The 16,777-nt window shown below is 44.3% G+C and overlaps 1 protein-coding gene across 2 annotated transcripts in view; it reads left to right on the top strand.

The window, feature by feature from the left end:
- The first annotated feature begins 2,799 nt into the window (after nt 1-2,799).
- The window catches only part of LOC110499345 (metal transporter CNNM4), a 32,160-nt gene continuing 18,182 nt past the window's right edge, over nt 2,800-16,777 (top strand). The window contains exons 1-6 of one of the 2 annotated variants that reach the window (XM_036956205.1): nt 2,800-2,952; nt 8,905-9,158; nt 9,262-9,364; nt 9,509-10,507; nt 14,911-15,054; nt 16,437-16,577. In XM_036956205.1, the coding sequence (XP_036812100.1) occupies nt 9,006-9,158; nt 9,262-9,364; nt 9,509-10,507; nt 14,911-15,054; nt 16,437-16,577 (1,540 nt within the window). In that variant the 5' untranslated portion in view covers nt 2,800-2,952; nt 8,905-9,005. Of the gene's footprint in view, nt 2,953-8,740; nt 9,159-9,261; nt 9,365-9,508; nt 10,508-14,910; nt 15,055-16,436; nt 16,578-16,777 lie in introns of those variants that run through there. The other variant, XM_036956204.1, reaches the window with a different exon arrangement.

Raw genomic sequence — 16,777 nt, 5'->3', positions numbered from 1 at the left:
CATTGTAATTTGTGCATATCATTAAAAGTGGACCACCAAAAAAAACAGTGGAGCAAATAAATCCCATGTAAGACATTTTCACATGCAGATTGCACTTGTTTTCTGTATTATTCAAGGAATGACATTCCATTGGCTTACTTTTTAAAATAACATTTGAAACGGGTCATTATTTGTTTGCAAAATCTAATTTGACCAAAAACATGGAGAAAATGAAAGTTTTATAGTTAGCGTATATTTATTATTTATGTCACATTCTTCTAAATTAAAGGAATATTTCCCATTAATTTAAATTACTGGAAATTGTACTGTAGCTTTAATGCAGTGTTCAATAATATTTAATGGGATTAGCATTTAGGCCTACCTTATTGTGTTGTTTTGTAAACAGAATATAGCCCGACACATTCCATGTTGCGATTTTAGCCGAATTCATGCAGACTTGATAAAGTGCAATTTTGATGATAATTGTAGACTATTGTAGTAGTTAAATCACCTAGCTTTGTATTTTAATAACTGCCTTTTTATGTCTCTAAAATCCACCGACCGAGCAAAACAAATTAATTTACGCCATGGATTCAGTTTGCTTGAGCGGTAAATTATCAGATATGACGATCACCAAAGTTTCCTCTAGGCCTGTTAATTCAAATATCGGTTCATATAAACGTCAACACTACATTTTAAGAAAGAAATCTGCGAGAAATGTTTTAGAAAAATGTGCATTGAAATAGTCAGTGAATACAGACAGAGGAAGATAGTGAAAAGTATGAACCAAAGTAAAGCAAAAACTTGCTGGAAGGCTTTAATTGTTTAATCACATGAGGGTGTTATTGATATTATGATTATTATGATTATGTTCATTATGCTGATCATTACCATTATTATTATTAAAATGATGCAGACTACATTTACTTGCTAAAGGTTGATACCATACAAATCAACCAGACAATACACAAACGTTGAATTGACAGCATCGACTGAAGTTGTAGCTCCATATGATTGAAAGCGTTCTTCTAGGAATAACAATTTTCATCTAGTTAACCCAGAATTCAATTTTTGCTAAAATCCTGACCCTAAAGTTTCCCACTGACTGATGAAAGTTCAATCTGGGAACGTTGCGCAATAGCTAAAGCTGATTGGAAGCTGAAACGGTTTACTTCCAGGGCACCACATTCTGTGGCTCCAATAATATCCGAGTAGCCAATTCCAACTGTTTTTCAGGATCACAAACATGTCGATATAGAGTAATACAAACTGATACTCAATTTCATTTCTAACGAATCATTCTTAAATCATATAGCTATGTTAAAATTTCATGACCTCGTTCTCTCCTCCCAGACAATAACAGTGGACCTTTCTTTGGAAATAAGAAACCTCTGTTTACGGAAAGTCTTTAGGGAGCCTCATATGCACCATGTAGACCTGCTACTCGCAATTTAAACTATCCTCCTCCATACCCAACCTTTTGCGATGCAGTCGTGAACTATATATATATATATATATATATATAGTATTATTCTACTTCTAATCCTATTATTAACACCACCAGGCTAATAAAGAGATGTTTATAAGTTACATACTGTGTACCCACTTGGCACAGACGTGAATTCAACGTATCTTCCACGTTTGTTCAACGTGATTTCATTTCAATGTCGTGGAAACAACGTTTATTTAACCAGTGTGTTCCCAGTGGGTCGGCTGATTCACGCATGCCACGGGAGAATGACGTCAAAAAGGTGTTAAAATGTGTCTAAACTGAAATGAGAAAATAGGCGACTATACTATACAAACAAATTGGTAACGTCTCGATAACACCGACTGTGTCCTTGTGCAAAATGGTACGCAGCTTCTTCTGGATATCTGTGCAACAGTAGTTCAACATTCACCTTCGGCTACCATTTCTGGCAAGCCGTCTTCGCATACAGTTTGATACATACGTTCGATAAATCCAACATATGCACCACACAGAACGCCCTGCAACTGCCTCTGCAACGAAATGCTGCAGTTCAAACGCAGCCTTCCATTGGAAATGAATGTACTTCTGATGTACCAAAAGGCGAAACACTGTCGGTGTGATCGAGACCTAAAGCTCGACGACGTTATTATGAAGTTAGGCCTGCTACAATCTCTAGCCCACTCCATATTTTTATATACCCCATATCGAATGTCACCTAAACAAAGGCCTGATGCACAAATCGACATCAACCAACTATCTGAAATGGTTTAACGATTCCCCAAAATCATAATATAGTAAGTAATACAACTGAATCCGATCATGCTCAACGGAGACCATTCAATCAAAAACAATGCATTTGATCCAAACATGAGAATAAGATGGTAAAGCCGATACAGCAGACAGAGTGATAAGGGAATCTACCTCAGGAAGTCCAACCACCCGTCCTTTATAATGGACGGATCCAACTGTAAAGAGAGGAAGTTGTCGTTGAGAACTTGTACTGGACTGCGGGTGTTGACATCCAGCAGAATCAGCGTCCTCTCCATTAACCCTGTTCTCTTCCCCTCACCGCCCGGTGCAGGTCTCCGGTAGGTCGACGAAGTGGAGATCACCGACTGCACCATCAGAGCAACGCATGCCAGCCACAGAGGGGAGCCTGGGAAGGGACATGTCTTCGGTTTGGGCATCTTCCTGGCTTGGTACCACGGATGGAACACTGTTTTTTAAATTAAGGCCGTGCTCTGAGATTTGAGGGAAAGTGAGAGAAGCTATAGTTAGTTATACCTTATAGTTCGAATGCACTCTCCTTTTCCTTTGAGGGAAGAGATATATCTGTCTTTCTTTCTGTCCGTCTCCCGCTGCGCCCCCCGCCCCTCCGTGTTTTTGAGATCTGGATAGGGTAGCGCACGCCCTGGGCCAGCCTTCCCGATAGAGAGGGCCATGAGCCGGAGAGGAAGCAGCACCGCCCCGCTCCAGGACTCAGCAGTGTTTTTTTCTCTAAGGTACTGTATGAAGGCTCATACTAACCTTGAGGTGTAGGGGAGAAAACAGTGATCAGGGGGGGGGGGGGGCTATTTATCAATATTCTAAGTGCGCAACAACAGACTATTTCTTGTTTGTATGACTTGTGAACTTGATGTGCCTGCTACAAAACATCAATGTTCATGTAAATTGAATTGTGTATAAAACAAATGTATAATGAAATCATAACATTCATATGAATGTAGGCCTATTTTAGATTTCAACGTTATTTTTATGGTTTCCCCATGAGGGACTTGGCTTATACGCAGAACGTCAGTAGAGGAAGAAACTAAATGGGAACACGACAAATAACGGTGCTTATCAAAACAAACTGGGAGAGAGGGGGACGCCTTATTTGGCCTACCGTGCAGGCCAAATGACCATTTCCTCGTTTTACCAGTCAAATATAGGCCTCATTCCTTCTTGTAAATGGCAACAATATATTTTAATGTTTTGTCACTCTCGGACAAAACAATACCAACACATCCTTATAACAAATGAAATGATTAAAAACAAACGTTATGAAACCCGTGTATTCAAAAGTCTTCTCTATAAATAGCCGACTTAGGCAAAAACTAGTGGACCATGGATCTTGGAAATAAGTGAGGATTTGGGTAAAAAAAAAAAAAATCGAATTAATCACGGAAATTACAATTGCAGGGCCACGTAGGGGCCTGATCATTTATATTTTCCAATTATCTGTGAATCACAAATCTCTTATGAAAGAAAGTTGAATGCCTAGGCCTTGTAAAACAAATACTATCCTAATAATTAAATATAGACGTATTGATGTTGTTAAACTTTTGAACGGAACGGTTTTTATACACTGTGATTGAAAGGTGAATTCCTTGGGGTCCGGTCCTAGATCAGTAAGGCCAACGGTCCTAGATCAGTAAGGCCAACGGTCCTAGATCAGTAAGGCCAACAAGACGAGGCAAGTTACTAGTTGGCTATGCGATAACATATGTTGTTGTGTTGGTTCTACGCACAAGTAGGCTGTGTAATGGCCAAATCTGTATTCAACTGTGTTTTATTACGATAGAGCAGCTTCGATCACCAGGCTAATGTTTTCTCATAGTTTGATCTGTGCTAATATGTTTACAGTTTAACCCGTGACTTCATCGCGCTTTACAGGCTTAACCAAGATCAACCCTGAGCTTTGGAGAACACAACCAAACTCAGCCGTACTTGGTGCGCTTCCAAAAACATATTTAAAACGAATTTAGAACTCTACAGCCTACAGATTTAACATACATATTACAAGGTTGTATAAAGTCTCTCTCCAGATGTTCTTTGATCAGAGGGCCTACACACAGCTTGGTCGCTGGTGGTTATCCCAACAACTTCGCCTCACCTCGGTCTGGCTCGTCTCAGCCTAATGGCTCTGGTCGTCTGAGGTCACTGATTGTAGGCTACTTCCGTGGAGAGAAAGTGCCTGATGCACTGTGATTTGGAAGACTAAGATATGGAAAGAACTTTGCGTAATCCCCTCTGTTAAAGTTAACAGGTTGTATTGTCTACTTAACCAACTTCATGTTGAACACACCAACATTAAGACATTCAAACAACTCTTAGAAATCTCGATATTAATTATTGAAAGTTCGTGAGGCCTGGTTCAACTCTATATGCTATTTAGCAGGCGCTTTTGACCAAAGAAATGCATAGTCACGCGTGCATACATTCATGTATAGGTGCCCCCGGAGATCGAACCCACTATATCCTAGCGTTGAAAGCGCCATGCTCTACAAACTGACCGAAAGAGAACCATAGAAAAACAAAGGTAATGTGGAGACAAACATCGAAGGGACATGTACGACAACGTCTTTAGCAGCTAGGGCAACGGAGAGCAACGAGCCAGTTGCTGTTCATCGATCATGGGTCAGCTTTATCAACTGTTCATAGGTATGTGGTCCAGGATCAGACACGCACCCCAGGGGTGCGTATAAGACCCTGTCCATCTATTCCAAATATGCACCTCTAACAACGGGGAGCAAACCTCTGCCTCCCTTTTAGCCTCTCCAAACATCTCTAACTCTATATATCAATATCTTCATATCGCAGTGGGATCTTCGCTTGATCCATCACTTTACCAGGATAAGGAATTAGTCGTTGATATGTCCCGCCACGGCTGTAGCGGTCATATGGCAACCGAACAGAATCCCTCTTCAGGTTATGGTCTTTCACTGCATATCTATGGCAGATATACTGTAGACGTCATTTGGAGCCTTTTGATGTGCGTTTTAAGATGTCGAAGACATATTGTGTAAAGTGTTTGGGATTGAGAGGTATACACAGCATGTGAATTTCATAAAGGTTAGATTTGTTTCCCCATTAGTTGTTATGAAAATGTTAAATAGAACACAAAGGGATTTATAACAAGTATTTAGTGCCCCACTCCCTGAACAATATGGAGACGGATAGGCTATGGTGAATGCAATTTGTAAAAAAAAAACCCACATTGTTCTGATACTCAAATAGATGGGATAAAGCCACAGACTGTAAGATTTCCAGAAATTACAACTAAATTAAATATAACATAAAGAGTACCTTACATTAAATAAGTAGCCTACAGCAAAACATGAAGGACCAATAAGGCTCGCTATAGGCCTAGCCTACTTCATTGTTTATGTTCTTGTCATATAATACTTGAATAACATTATAGAAACAAGTTGTTGCCTACGTGAAAATATTTTTGAACTACTTCAAACAATTGGAGTTCAATTGTGATAGCACATTATCAGAATTGAAGAACATTAAAGTTGTGTTTCTAAGATAGAAAAATCGTAGAAGATTGTTGTGCTAAAATCGATCTGCGGTGGGTGTGTTGCTACCTTCAGACAGACTTGCATTTCTTGACTTTATCGTGTTTCTCATCACTGCACGGAAAATTTGACGTGTCAAATTCGTTTCGACTTTCGAAAATAACGTAGGCCAACCAACACTATTCTTCTGCTTTTAACACTTGTCGAATGTTTTCTCACGTCACCTTTTTTCCTACTAACTTAAACTATTTACGCCAGTGGCATAAGACATCAAAAGTGTGTGTAGCCTATCGCTGACTTTGAGTAATTACTTTCGGAAGGTTTTGACAAAATAATGACTAAATGTTAAATATTATGACTTTAGGAAAACTATAACTTTTCGACTCCATTCAACAAAAAATAAACAAAAGTAAGCCCTGGCCTTGTATCCAAGGTGAAAAAATCTATACAAACTGTAAACAACACCACCATAGTCCTATACCCTAAGAATAACATACTAATAATTATGACAATAATAATAACAACAACAACAGCCCTAATAGCCCAATAATATTATATTATAAACGAAAAATAGTAATTTACATGGGGGAAAGTGCAACAGACAGTTAAACAACGAACACATCTCTCTACATGTAAAAGCCATTTCGTCTGTGAAGCAATTATAGCCTATATGAAAAGGTACATTGTTGAAATGTATGTAGCTTTAAGATTTGAACAGAATTTAAGAGATCAATAAGACCTTTACATTTTTGTGGTTATATGGCTTATTATTTCTTTAAAATTATTCATATCTGACTTCGATTATGCTTCCAAATGAAAATATATTTTGGAAAATAAAAGTGATTTTGGAGCATGGTAGCAGAGAGGGAGCGGGGGCAAAGGAGTGACAATAGGCTTTTTACGGACACACCACAAGCAGGATTTTAGACACACTGTCTCAAACAGGTGAGGAAAGGGTCACGGCACTGTTGACGCTCGCTCTTACGAATATTGACGAAGTGTGAGGACCTGAAGCGTGCTTTTGTGTGAAATCTGCTGGGTTAGGAGGAGAATAGCAGAGGCAGAGAGGTTGGCCTACCACTGGACGAAAGAGCAACCAAGGGCCGGCTCAGCAGGACACAACGTTTTGGAACAAGGAATATTGTCGTCTCTATGGTTTCTATTCATGGCATTTTTTGTATCACTGTTAATCAAATGAACATGGCCCAAGTCCCTGCGTGTTCTTATCTGTGTTTTGATTTATCATAGTATTAAACCAAATGAATGGCGTGCTTTGCTAAATCTGCCCACATTTCTCGTTGTATGGCTTACATTAGTTTAACATGTAGGCTATACTAAAATCTGAAAATATATTTTAAATGGACTTTGGCACCAGGCCTACAATTAAGAAAATGTCGTTTGCCTAAATCTGATTGGTTCCTGAAAAGTCTAAATAATATATAAAATAATAATTGTGGTTATAAATAATTAGAACATTAGAAATAAGGCCCAAAACATTGACCCATAACCTATTATTGGCTTTAAAATGCAACTATGCATTTAATACTATACTAATTAAATCACTTTAATGTCTATAACCTATAATGTGAAATGAAATGACATTACTCACATCAGGAGGCTAAATGAATAGCTCTACTTCAGTTGAAGAGCCCCTTCAGCGGAATTTGATTCCAGAGCTGGTGGAGAGTCTACACTGCCATCTCATGGAATACTCTATAATAGTTTCTAGAACAAATCGACTGACCCAATGTGATAATGATGCTGATGATGATAATTATGATTAGGATGATCATTATTCTGGTAATTATGATGAGGATGATTGTGATGGCAATGACTCGGATGATGAGGAGAATGCCGATTGTGAAAAAAATAGCCTTTATAGACAAACAGGGATACAAAGTGAACAAACGCACAGGTACGCACTAGCCTGGCTGACGCACGACCCACGTGACTACAGAGCATGCTGTGCCTCAGTCTGGTGTTAGCAAGACTATACATACAGCGGTGGAAAAAGTACTCAATTGTCATACTTTAGTAAAAGTAAACATACCTTAATAGAAAATCACTCAAGTAAAAGTAAAAGTCACCCAGTAAAATAATAATTGAGTAAAATTATCTGGTTTTAAATATACTTCAGTATATTGGAAAAAGTAGAAAAAAAAGTGGAAAAAGTACTCAACTTTAATACTTGAGAAAAAGTAAAAAGCACAAGTAAATGCTATACATCAAATTCCTTATATTAAGCAAACTAGAAAGCACCATTTACAGACAGGCAGGGTCGAACTCCAACACTCAGACATCATTTACTAACACAGTATTCGTGTTAAGTGAGTCTGCCAGAACAGAGGCAGTAGGGATGACAAACGTTATATTGACAGGTGCGTGAATTTGACCATGTTGTTGTCCTACCTGAGCATTCGAAATGTTACAGTACTTTTGGGTTTCAGGGGAAATGATTGGGAGTAAAAAGTACATCTATTTTTTAGGAATGTAGTGGAGTAAAAGTAAAAGTAGTCAAAAATATCAACAGTAAAGTAAAGTAAATAACCCCCCAAAAACGACACACACACACACACACACACACACACACACACACACACACACACACACACACAGTAGAGTAGAGTAGAGTAGACTATTTGGTGTGTTTCTATGATTGTGGTCTCTGCACGGAGCGACAGACAGTCACCCTGGGAAGTAGCTCTGATGATGGGGCATTTCCTGTCTTCTATTTTTAGATTGTAATGGCACGCAAAATGACATTACGTCATTGTACTGCATGGGATTTTGTAAGGCCCACACATGCCCGATCTCTCTCTCTCGCTCGCTCGCTCTCTCTCTCTCTCTCTCTCTCTCTCTCTCTCTCTCTCTCTCTCTCTCTCTCTCTCTCTCTCTCTCTCTCTCTCTCTCTCTCTCACTCACGGCCAACCCTCTCTTCCCACTTTCCTCGGTGTGTGCCTGTCCAGCTGTTATGCTGATTCAAGCAGAGCCAGCGTAAAAACCGTGACCACGTGACCCAACCTCCGCCAATGTCCCTCTGTAGTTTATTCAGCATGATGGCTGCTGATGCTGCGGTAGCTTCCTCCTCACCTCATCGCATCTCACCTCATCCCTACCGCCAGCTGTCGTTTCACCTCTTCACCCTTATCATCCTCCTCTTCTTTCTCCCAGCCCAGGCGAAGGGATTGCTTGGCGTCCGCCCAGAGGACACTAAAGCCGGGGAGCTGTCAGTGCAGGACGGGCTGCTCCAGGCGACCGAGGGTACGCGCTTCATGCTGCGGGTTTACTACGCAGCATCCTCGGTTACACAGAGAGCCAACAACCACTCTGGGAGTAGGAGACCAGAAGCTGCCGCTGCCGCACCATGGATCGCCTTCATAGAAGAACCAGGTGGAGAGCGAAAGCGAGGAGAGGGGGAGAGACTGGTCAGTTTATTGAGTGTATTGACCATTTACCATTAAAGTTATGTATTAAATAGTTTTTATGAAATAACCTAAATATCGTGATAAAATATCAATTTGAATTTAGGTCCCTCCCAAACAGAACCCGTGCGTGGACGAGCATGCTCGGAGTTCTGACATCGAGCTCCTGGGTTCCTTCAGGTCTGCGTCCAGCCACAACTCTGTTCTAGGTCCGTTTATTTAGTCTATAGTTACGTTTTTATCGTTGTTCAATCTCAGATTACATTTAAAAAATAATAATAATCTTACATGTTATTGTGCGTTTTTCTTTTGTCTGATGATGACCTTCTTGGAATTTGATTCTGATTCTATAGTGGAGCTGCTCGCCAAAGACCTGCGCAAAGATGAGCGGATCAAATACTACTCCATGTGCGCGTTTGACGGGGTGAAGTGGGAGCATTTCAGCACCAGAGACTTCTGGCTAGCCGTGGTGGAGCGACCCCCGCATGCGGATGTGTGGCTCCAGTTGGGGGTGTCGTTGATGCTACTGGGGCTCTCTGCGCTCTGCAGCGGGCTGAACATCAGTATGCTAGCCATGGATCCCGTCGAGCTCCGCGTTCTCCAAAACAGCGGCACCGAGAAGGAACAAAAATACGCACACAAGATCGAATCCGTGCGTAAACATGGCAACTACATCCTATGTACTGTGGTACTGGGAAACGTGCTGACCAACACCTGTTTCGTGGTGTGGATGTGCCAGATTATAGGGATGACTCCCACCTCCCTTGCTACCTGCACTTTCGGGATATTCTTCATAGGAGAGATCCTGCCTCACTCTGTGGCGTCCAGACACAGCCTAGCCATCGCCTCCAAAACCATCTGGGCCACCCGGCTTCTAATGCTGGTCTCCTTCCCCATCTCCTACCCAATCTCCAAGCTCCTAGACATCATGCTTCACCAGGAGATCAGTAACTTCTACACCAGAGAGAAACTGGTGGCCATGCTGCGCGTCACAGACCCCTACCACGACCTGGTCAAAGAGGAACTCAACATCATCCAGGGCGCCCTGGAGTTACGCACCAAGACCGTAGAACAAGTTCACACCCCTCTGGCGGACTGTTATATGCTCTCTTCAGATGCTGTTCTAGACTTCTGTACTATGTCTGACGTCATGCAGAGCGGGTTCACCCGGATCCCGGTCTATGAGAACGACAGGTCCAACATCGTTGATATCCTGTTCGTCAAAGACCTGGCGTTTGTGGACCCGGATGACTGCACCCCGCTGAAGACCATCACCCAGTTCTACAAACACCCCATGCACTGTGTGTTCAGAGACACCAAACTGGATGTGATGCTGGAGGAGTTCAAGAGAGGTAATAGGACGGGCTATGGGCGGACGGGCCATCCGGGCATTTCAGACCGGCTAGGGGCAGACGGGCCATCTGGCATTTCAGACCGGGCTAGGGGCAAACGGGCCATCTGGCATTTCAGACCGGCTAGGGGCATACGGGCCATCTGGCATTTCAGACCGGGCTAGGTGCAGACGGGCCATCTGGCATTTCAGACCGGCTAGGGGCAGACGGGCCCTCTGGCATTTCAGACCGGCTAGGGGCAGACAGGCCATCTGGCATTTCAGACCGGCTAGGTGCAGACGGGCCATCTGGCATTTCAGACCGGCTAGGGGCAGACGGGCCCTCTGGCATTTCAGACCGGCTAGGGGCAGACAGGCCATCTGGCATTTCAGACCGGCTAGGTGCAGACGGGCCATCTGGCATTTCAGACCGGCTAGGGGCAGACGGGCCCTCTGGCATTTCAGACCGGGCTAGGGGCAGACGGGCCATCTGGCATTTCAGACCGGGCTAGGGGCGGACGGGCCATCTGGCATTTCAGACCGGGCTAGGGGCGGACGGGCCATCTGGCATTTCAGAACGGGCTAGGGGCAGACAGGCCATATGGCATTTCAGACCGGGCTAGGGGCGGACGGGCCATCTGGCATTTCAGAACGGGCTAGGGGCAGACAGGCCATATGGCATTTCAGACCGGGCTAGGGGCGGACGGGCCATCTGGCATTTCAAGTCGGGCTAGGGGCGGACGGGCCATCTGGCATTTCAGACCGGGCTAGGGGCGGACGGGCCACCTGGCATTTCAAGTCGGGCTAGGGGCGGACGGGCCATCTGGCATTTCAGACCGGCTAGGGGCAGACAGGCCATCTGGCATTTCAGACCGGCTAGGTGCAGACAGGTCATCTGGCATTTCAGACCGGCTAGGTGCAGACGGACCATCTGGCATTTCAGACCGGCTAGGTGCAGACGGGCCATCTGGCATTTCAGACCGGCTAGGGGCAGACAGGCCATCTGGCATTTCAGACCGGCTAGGTGCAGACGGGCCATCTGGCATTTCAAGTCGGGCTAGGGGCGGACGGGCCATCTGGCATTTCAGACCGGGCTAGGGGCGGACGGGCCATCTGGCATTTCAAGTCGGGCTAGGGGCGGACGGGCCATCTGGCATTTCAGGCTGGTCCATTTTTGGGCCAGTGGGAATGTCAATTTTTTTTTTGTGTGCAAAATTATCATTATCTGGATAATAATGGGGGTAAAACAAAAAATGGGCCGATGTGGGGGCCTCAAGGAAAACATTTTCTCCAAGACAGATTTCTGGTCCCAGTCCGCCCCTGGGCCAGGTAGATCCCACTCACACCTGAAATCAGTATACACTGTTGTAGAGAGAAAAAATGTAATGCAAAATCAGGTAAATATGTAGGAAATGTACCACCATTTTGTAAGAAAATACATACATGTTACCAATCAGAGCACTAATGAGCTCACCGTTTATAAATCACATGATTACTGCCATTCAGTCACCTCCACGCTGTATCACATGGTCTATGAGAAAAAACAATGATGTTGTTCAGCAGGTGCTGGCCGGTTTGACAGAAGTGATCTATAGATAAATGCAGTGTTCAAGTTAGCCTTTACCCGTTCCATTACAGCACTTCCCTCGTCCTGAAAAGCAGAGAATCCAGGGTGTATATAAATCCAGTTATGCTCTGGACAGTCAGTCATATAAGATGACAGGCTCAGCAGGTCCAAGTGGAGGTGATGGTATAGGCTGCTGTATGTCACAGAAAGTTATTATCCATATTCATAATCCATTAAACAACTTCCTTGAAGCTATAAAAATGTATAATAATTTAGGTGCAGTGCATGTTGTTTTACAAGGTCAGCCAGAGAAGAATGTCGCCCCTGGAGCAAATTAGGGTTAAGTGCCTTGCTGAAGGGCACATTGACAGATTTTTCACCTTGTCGGCTCGGGTATTCAAACCAGCGACCTTTCAGTTACTTGCCTTTGTGTTCTAACTGCTAAGCTACCAGAAGAGACGTCACAAAGTGACTGTAAACGGTCCTTAGTGTCTCCATCCATGTAAGAATGTTGAAGGAAGCTGGAGGCTGGAATAATCTCTTCTAATTACCATGACAACCAGAGTATGAATCATCGTGTTCAGCCGTCAGCCAGGGGAATGCGCGTGTGTGTGTGTGTGTGTGTGTGTGTGTGTGTGTGTGTGTGTGTGTGTGTGTGTGTGTGTGTGTGTGTGTGTGTGTGTGTGTGTGTGTGTGCGTGCGTGCGTGCGTGCGTGTGTGTGTGGGTGTGTGTGTGTGTGTGTGTGTGTGTGTGTGTGTGTGTGTGTGTGTGTGTGCGTGCGTGCGTGTGTGTGTGTGTGAAGGGTTTGTGTTTATACTCAGTACATTCTTAGCAGCTGTATAAAAATAATGTAGATTGTTGAGTGGATGACATGAACAGGCATGGTTTCTCTCCTGTGTGTTGCATGGTAAACATAAGTAGATTTCATGTGCTCTGACAGTTAGCAGGAATCACACTGGAGGCTTTGGGACGGAGACAGCAGTGTCCACTAGGACGAGAGCTTATTGAAAAGGACTAGGGCTTCTTTCATATGCTATTCAGATTGACACAGTTGGCTTGTCCGTGAGGGCTCAGAGATGGTCATCTGAACGGTTTAATTATGGAAATTAGTTGGATAAGAGGGCCTTATTCTATCAACATTATTTTTGTGGAGTGACTCAAAGTAACAGTCACGGTTTCAATGAAATGTATGTTTATCACGTTCATCATCATCTGGTTGTCTGTGGTCGACGGCAGTAGAAGTGGAACTTCCAGAGCTTTCTGTCCACCATTGCAGACGCAGTCTCCTCTTCCTCCAGGCCGGTGTCACATTTAAGCTGGTCCACACGCATGATTACTGGGTTGCCCCTGCTGCTGGTTGCCAGAGGATCAGTTCACTGGCAAATATGTTCTATTGTCTGTAAGAGCGTCTGAGGAGAGCAGGGATGCTGGCCCATGTTGACTCCAATGCTTCACAAAGTTGAATCAAGTTGGCTGGATGTCCTTTGGTTGGTAGACCATTCTTGGTGCAAACAGGAAACTGTTGAGTGTGAAAAACCCAGCACTGTTGCAGTTCTTTACTCAAACCGGTGCACCTGGCACCTACTACCATGCCCGTTTCTTGTCTTGTCCATTCACCCTCTGAATGGCCCACTGTACGCACACAATCCATGTCTCAACTGTCTCAAGGCTTAAACATCCTTCTTTAACCTGTCTCCTCTCCTTCATCTACACTGATTGAAGTGGATTTAACAAGTGACATCAATAAGGGATCATAGCTTTCACCTGGGTCCACCTGGTCATTCTATGTCATGGAAAAGCATTTGTTCCACATTTTTTTGTACACTCATTATATATTACTTTTGAGTTTCAGATTATTTGTATTTTTACAGGGACAGTGCACATTAATCAATGTTTTATTAAAAGTGCCGGTTTTAGCCATATAGCTCATTTTCAACCACAGTCCCTGGGCAGGTTATTAAACACAATTCCAAATCCAATGCAGACAGACAATGAGCAGTGAGCACACGCAGAGAAACACTTGACAACCAACACGTCGCACGCTCTCCTCTCCTCCTGTCCTCCCCCTCTCCTCCTCTCCTCCTCTCCCCTCTCCCCATCTCCTCCTCTCCTCTCCTCTCCTCTGCCCTCCCCCTCTCCCCCTCTCCTCCCCTTCTTCCCCTCTCCCCCTCTCCCCCTCTCCTCTCCTCCTCTTCTCCCCCTCTCCCCTTCTCCTCCCCTTCTCCCCCTCTCCTCCTCTCCCCTTCCCCCTCTCCCCCCTGTGATGGAGGCTGATTCAGGAAGGCAAGGGGGTTAGGAGGGAGTTGGGAGGTGAGGAGTCTTACATGAAATGTAAGCAGGTAGCCTAGCTGTTAAGCGTTTGGCCAGCAACCGAAAGGCTGCTGGTTTGAATCCCCAAGCCGACTAGGTGAAAAATCTTTTGATGTGCCCTTGAGCAAGGCACCTAAACCTAATTGCTCCTGTAAGTCACTCTGGATAAGAGCATCTGCTAAATTACTCAAATGAAACTGTAAAAATTATGACATTTTTCACATGCCATGGAAAGAAACCACACAGAGTTGCCACTGAAGGTATTTTCCTTTGGGATCTGGCCAGTTGTCAGTAATACTAACACAGAAATATGACTTATCTATGTATGACTCATTTCATCTGGGGAGAGAATCAATCACTGGTTTAACGGCTACTTTCAGTAAGAATCTCCTGGATGGTGTTGATTTTTAATCTGCTTTGATAACAGCATAATCACGGAAAGTAAATGCTGATTTCGATAACCTCTCACTCCTCCCCCCTCCTTCCCCGCTCCCTCCCTCCCTCCCTTCCCCCCTCCCTATTTTTCTCCTCCTAATCTCTCTCCCAGGTAAATCTCACCTGGCCATAGTCCACAGGGTGAACAGTGAGGGGGAGGGGGACCCCTTTTATGAGGTCCTGGGAATTGTTACTTTGGAGGACGTTATCGAAGAAATCATCAAGTCTGAGATTGTGGACGAGACAGACCTCTACAGTATGTATAACAACTCTCCTTCTCTCTTTATAGATACACTGCATGACCAAAAGTATGTGGACACCTGCTCGTCCAACATCTCATTCCAAAATCATGGGCATTAATATGGAGTTGGTCCCCCCTTTGCTGTTATAACAGCCTCTACTCTTCTGGGAAGACTTTCCACGTCCCACTAGGCCTGGCTTGCAGTCGGCTGAAACAGGAAAGAGCCTTCCCCAAACTGTTCCGCAAACTGTTGCCACAAAGTTAGACGCACAGAATCGTCTAGAATATGCTGTAACGTTAAGATTTCCCTTCACTGGAACTAAGGGGCCCGGACCATGAAAAACAGGCCCAGACCATTATTCCTCCTCCACCAAACATTACAGTTGGCACTATGCATTCGGGCAGGTAGCGTTCTCCTGGCATCTGCCAAAACCAGATTCGCCCGTCGGACTGCCAGATGGTGAAGCGTGATTCATCACTCCAGAGAACGTGTTTCCACTGCTCCAGTCCAATGGCGGCGATCTTTACTTCACTCCACCCAACACTTGGCATTGTGCATGGTGATCGTAGGCTTGTGTGCTGCTGCTCAGCCATGGAAACCCATTTCATTAAGCTCCCGACAAGCAGTTATTGTGCTGACGTTGCTTCCAGAGGCAGTTTGGAACTAGGTAGTGAGTGTTGCAACCGAGGACAGACGATTTTTACATGCTACGCGTTGCAGCACTCGGCTCTTCCGTTCTGTGAGCTTGTGTGGCCTACCACTTCGCGGCTGAGCCGTTGTTGCTCCTAGACGTTTCCACTTCCCAATAACAGCAGTTACAGTTGACCTGGGCAGCTCTAGCAGGGTAGAAAGTTGACGGACTGACTTGTTGGAAAGGTGGCATCCTGTGACGGTGGCACGTTGAAAGTCACTGAGCTCTTCATTAAGGCCATTCTACTGCCAATGTCTGTTGTCTATGGAGATTTCATGGCTGTGTGTTAGATTTTATACACCTGTCAGCAACTGATGTGGCTGAAATAGCCAGATTCCCTCATTTGAAGGAGTGTCCATATACTTTGTATATATAGTGCATTTTTCGCTCTCTCTCGCTCTCTCTCTTCCTATCACCCTCTAAGCTATTGATCGCCCCTTAACCCCCCCCCTGCTGCTCCCATAATGTGATCTGATGCATAATTCATCAGAAGTAATTAACTTATCCCATAAATAATTACCACTGGCTTAATCGGGGCTTAACGCTCTCTCTGCAGTGTGCGTGTGTGTGTGTGTGTGTGTGTGTGTGTGTGTGTGTGTGTGTGTGTGTGTGTGTGTGTGTGTGTGTCTGACAAAGAGAGAGACAAACAAACGTTTTGGTGATGGATGGATTGATTGGTTAATTGATTCATTGATTGTTCCCTAGTTGATAAAAGGACTAAGAGGCGTGTGTCTCACCATGAGAGGAAGCAACACGACTTCTCTATCTTTAAAATGTCAGAGAATGAGATGAAGGTGAAGATATCCCCTCAACTGCTGCTAGCTACACACCGTTTCCTGGCCACAGGTAGGACCTCTGTGTATGGGTGGATGGATGTGTGTGTGTGTGTGTGTATGGGTGGATGGATGTGTGTGTGTATGGGTGGATGGATGTGTGTGTGTATGGGTGGATGGGTGTGTGTGTGTGTGTGTGTGTGTGTGTGTGTGTGTGTGTGTGTGTGTGTGTGTGTGTGTGTGTGTGTGTGTGTGTGTGTGTGTGTGTGTGTG

This window comes from Oncorhynchus mykiss, chromosome 20, assembly GCF_013265735.2.
Source record: "Oncorhynchus mykiss isolate Arlee chromosome 20, USDA_OmykA_1.1, whole genome shotgun sequence".
Lineage (NCBI taxonomy): Eukaryota > Metazoa > Chordata > Actinopteri > Salmoniformes > Salmonidae > Oncorhynchus > Oncorhynchus mykiss.
The sequence above is the reverse complement of the archived record's forward strand: the minus strand, read 5'-3'. Positions and strand labels throughout refer to the sequence as shown.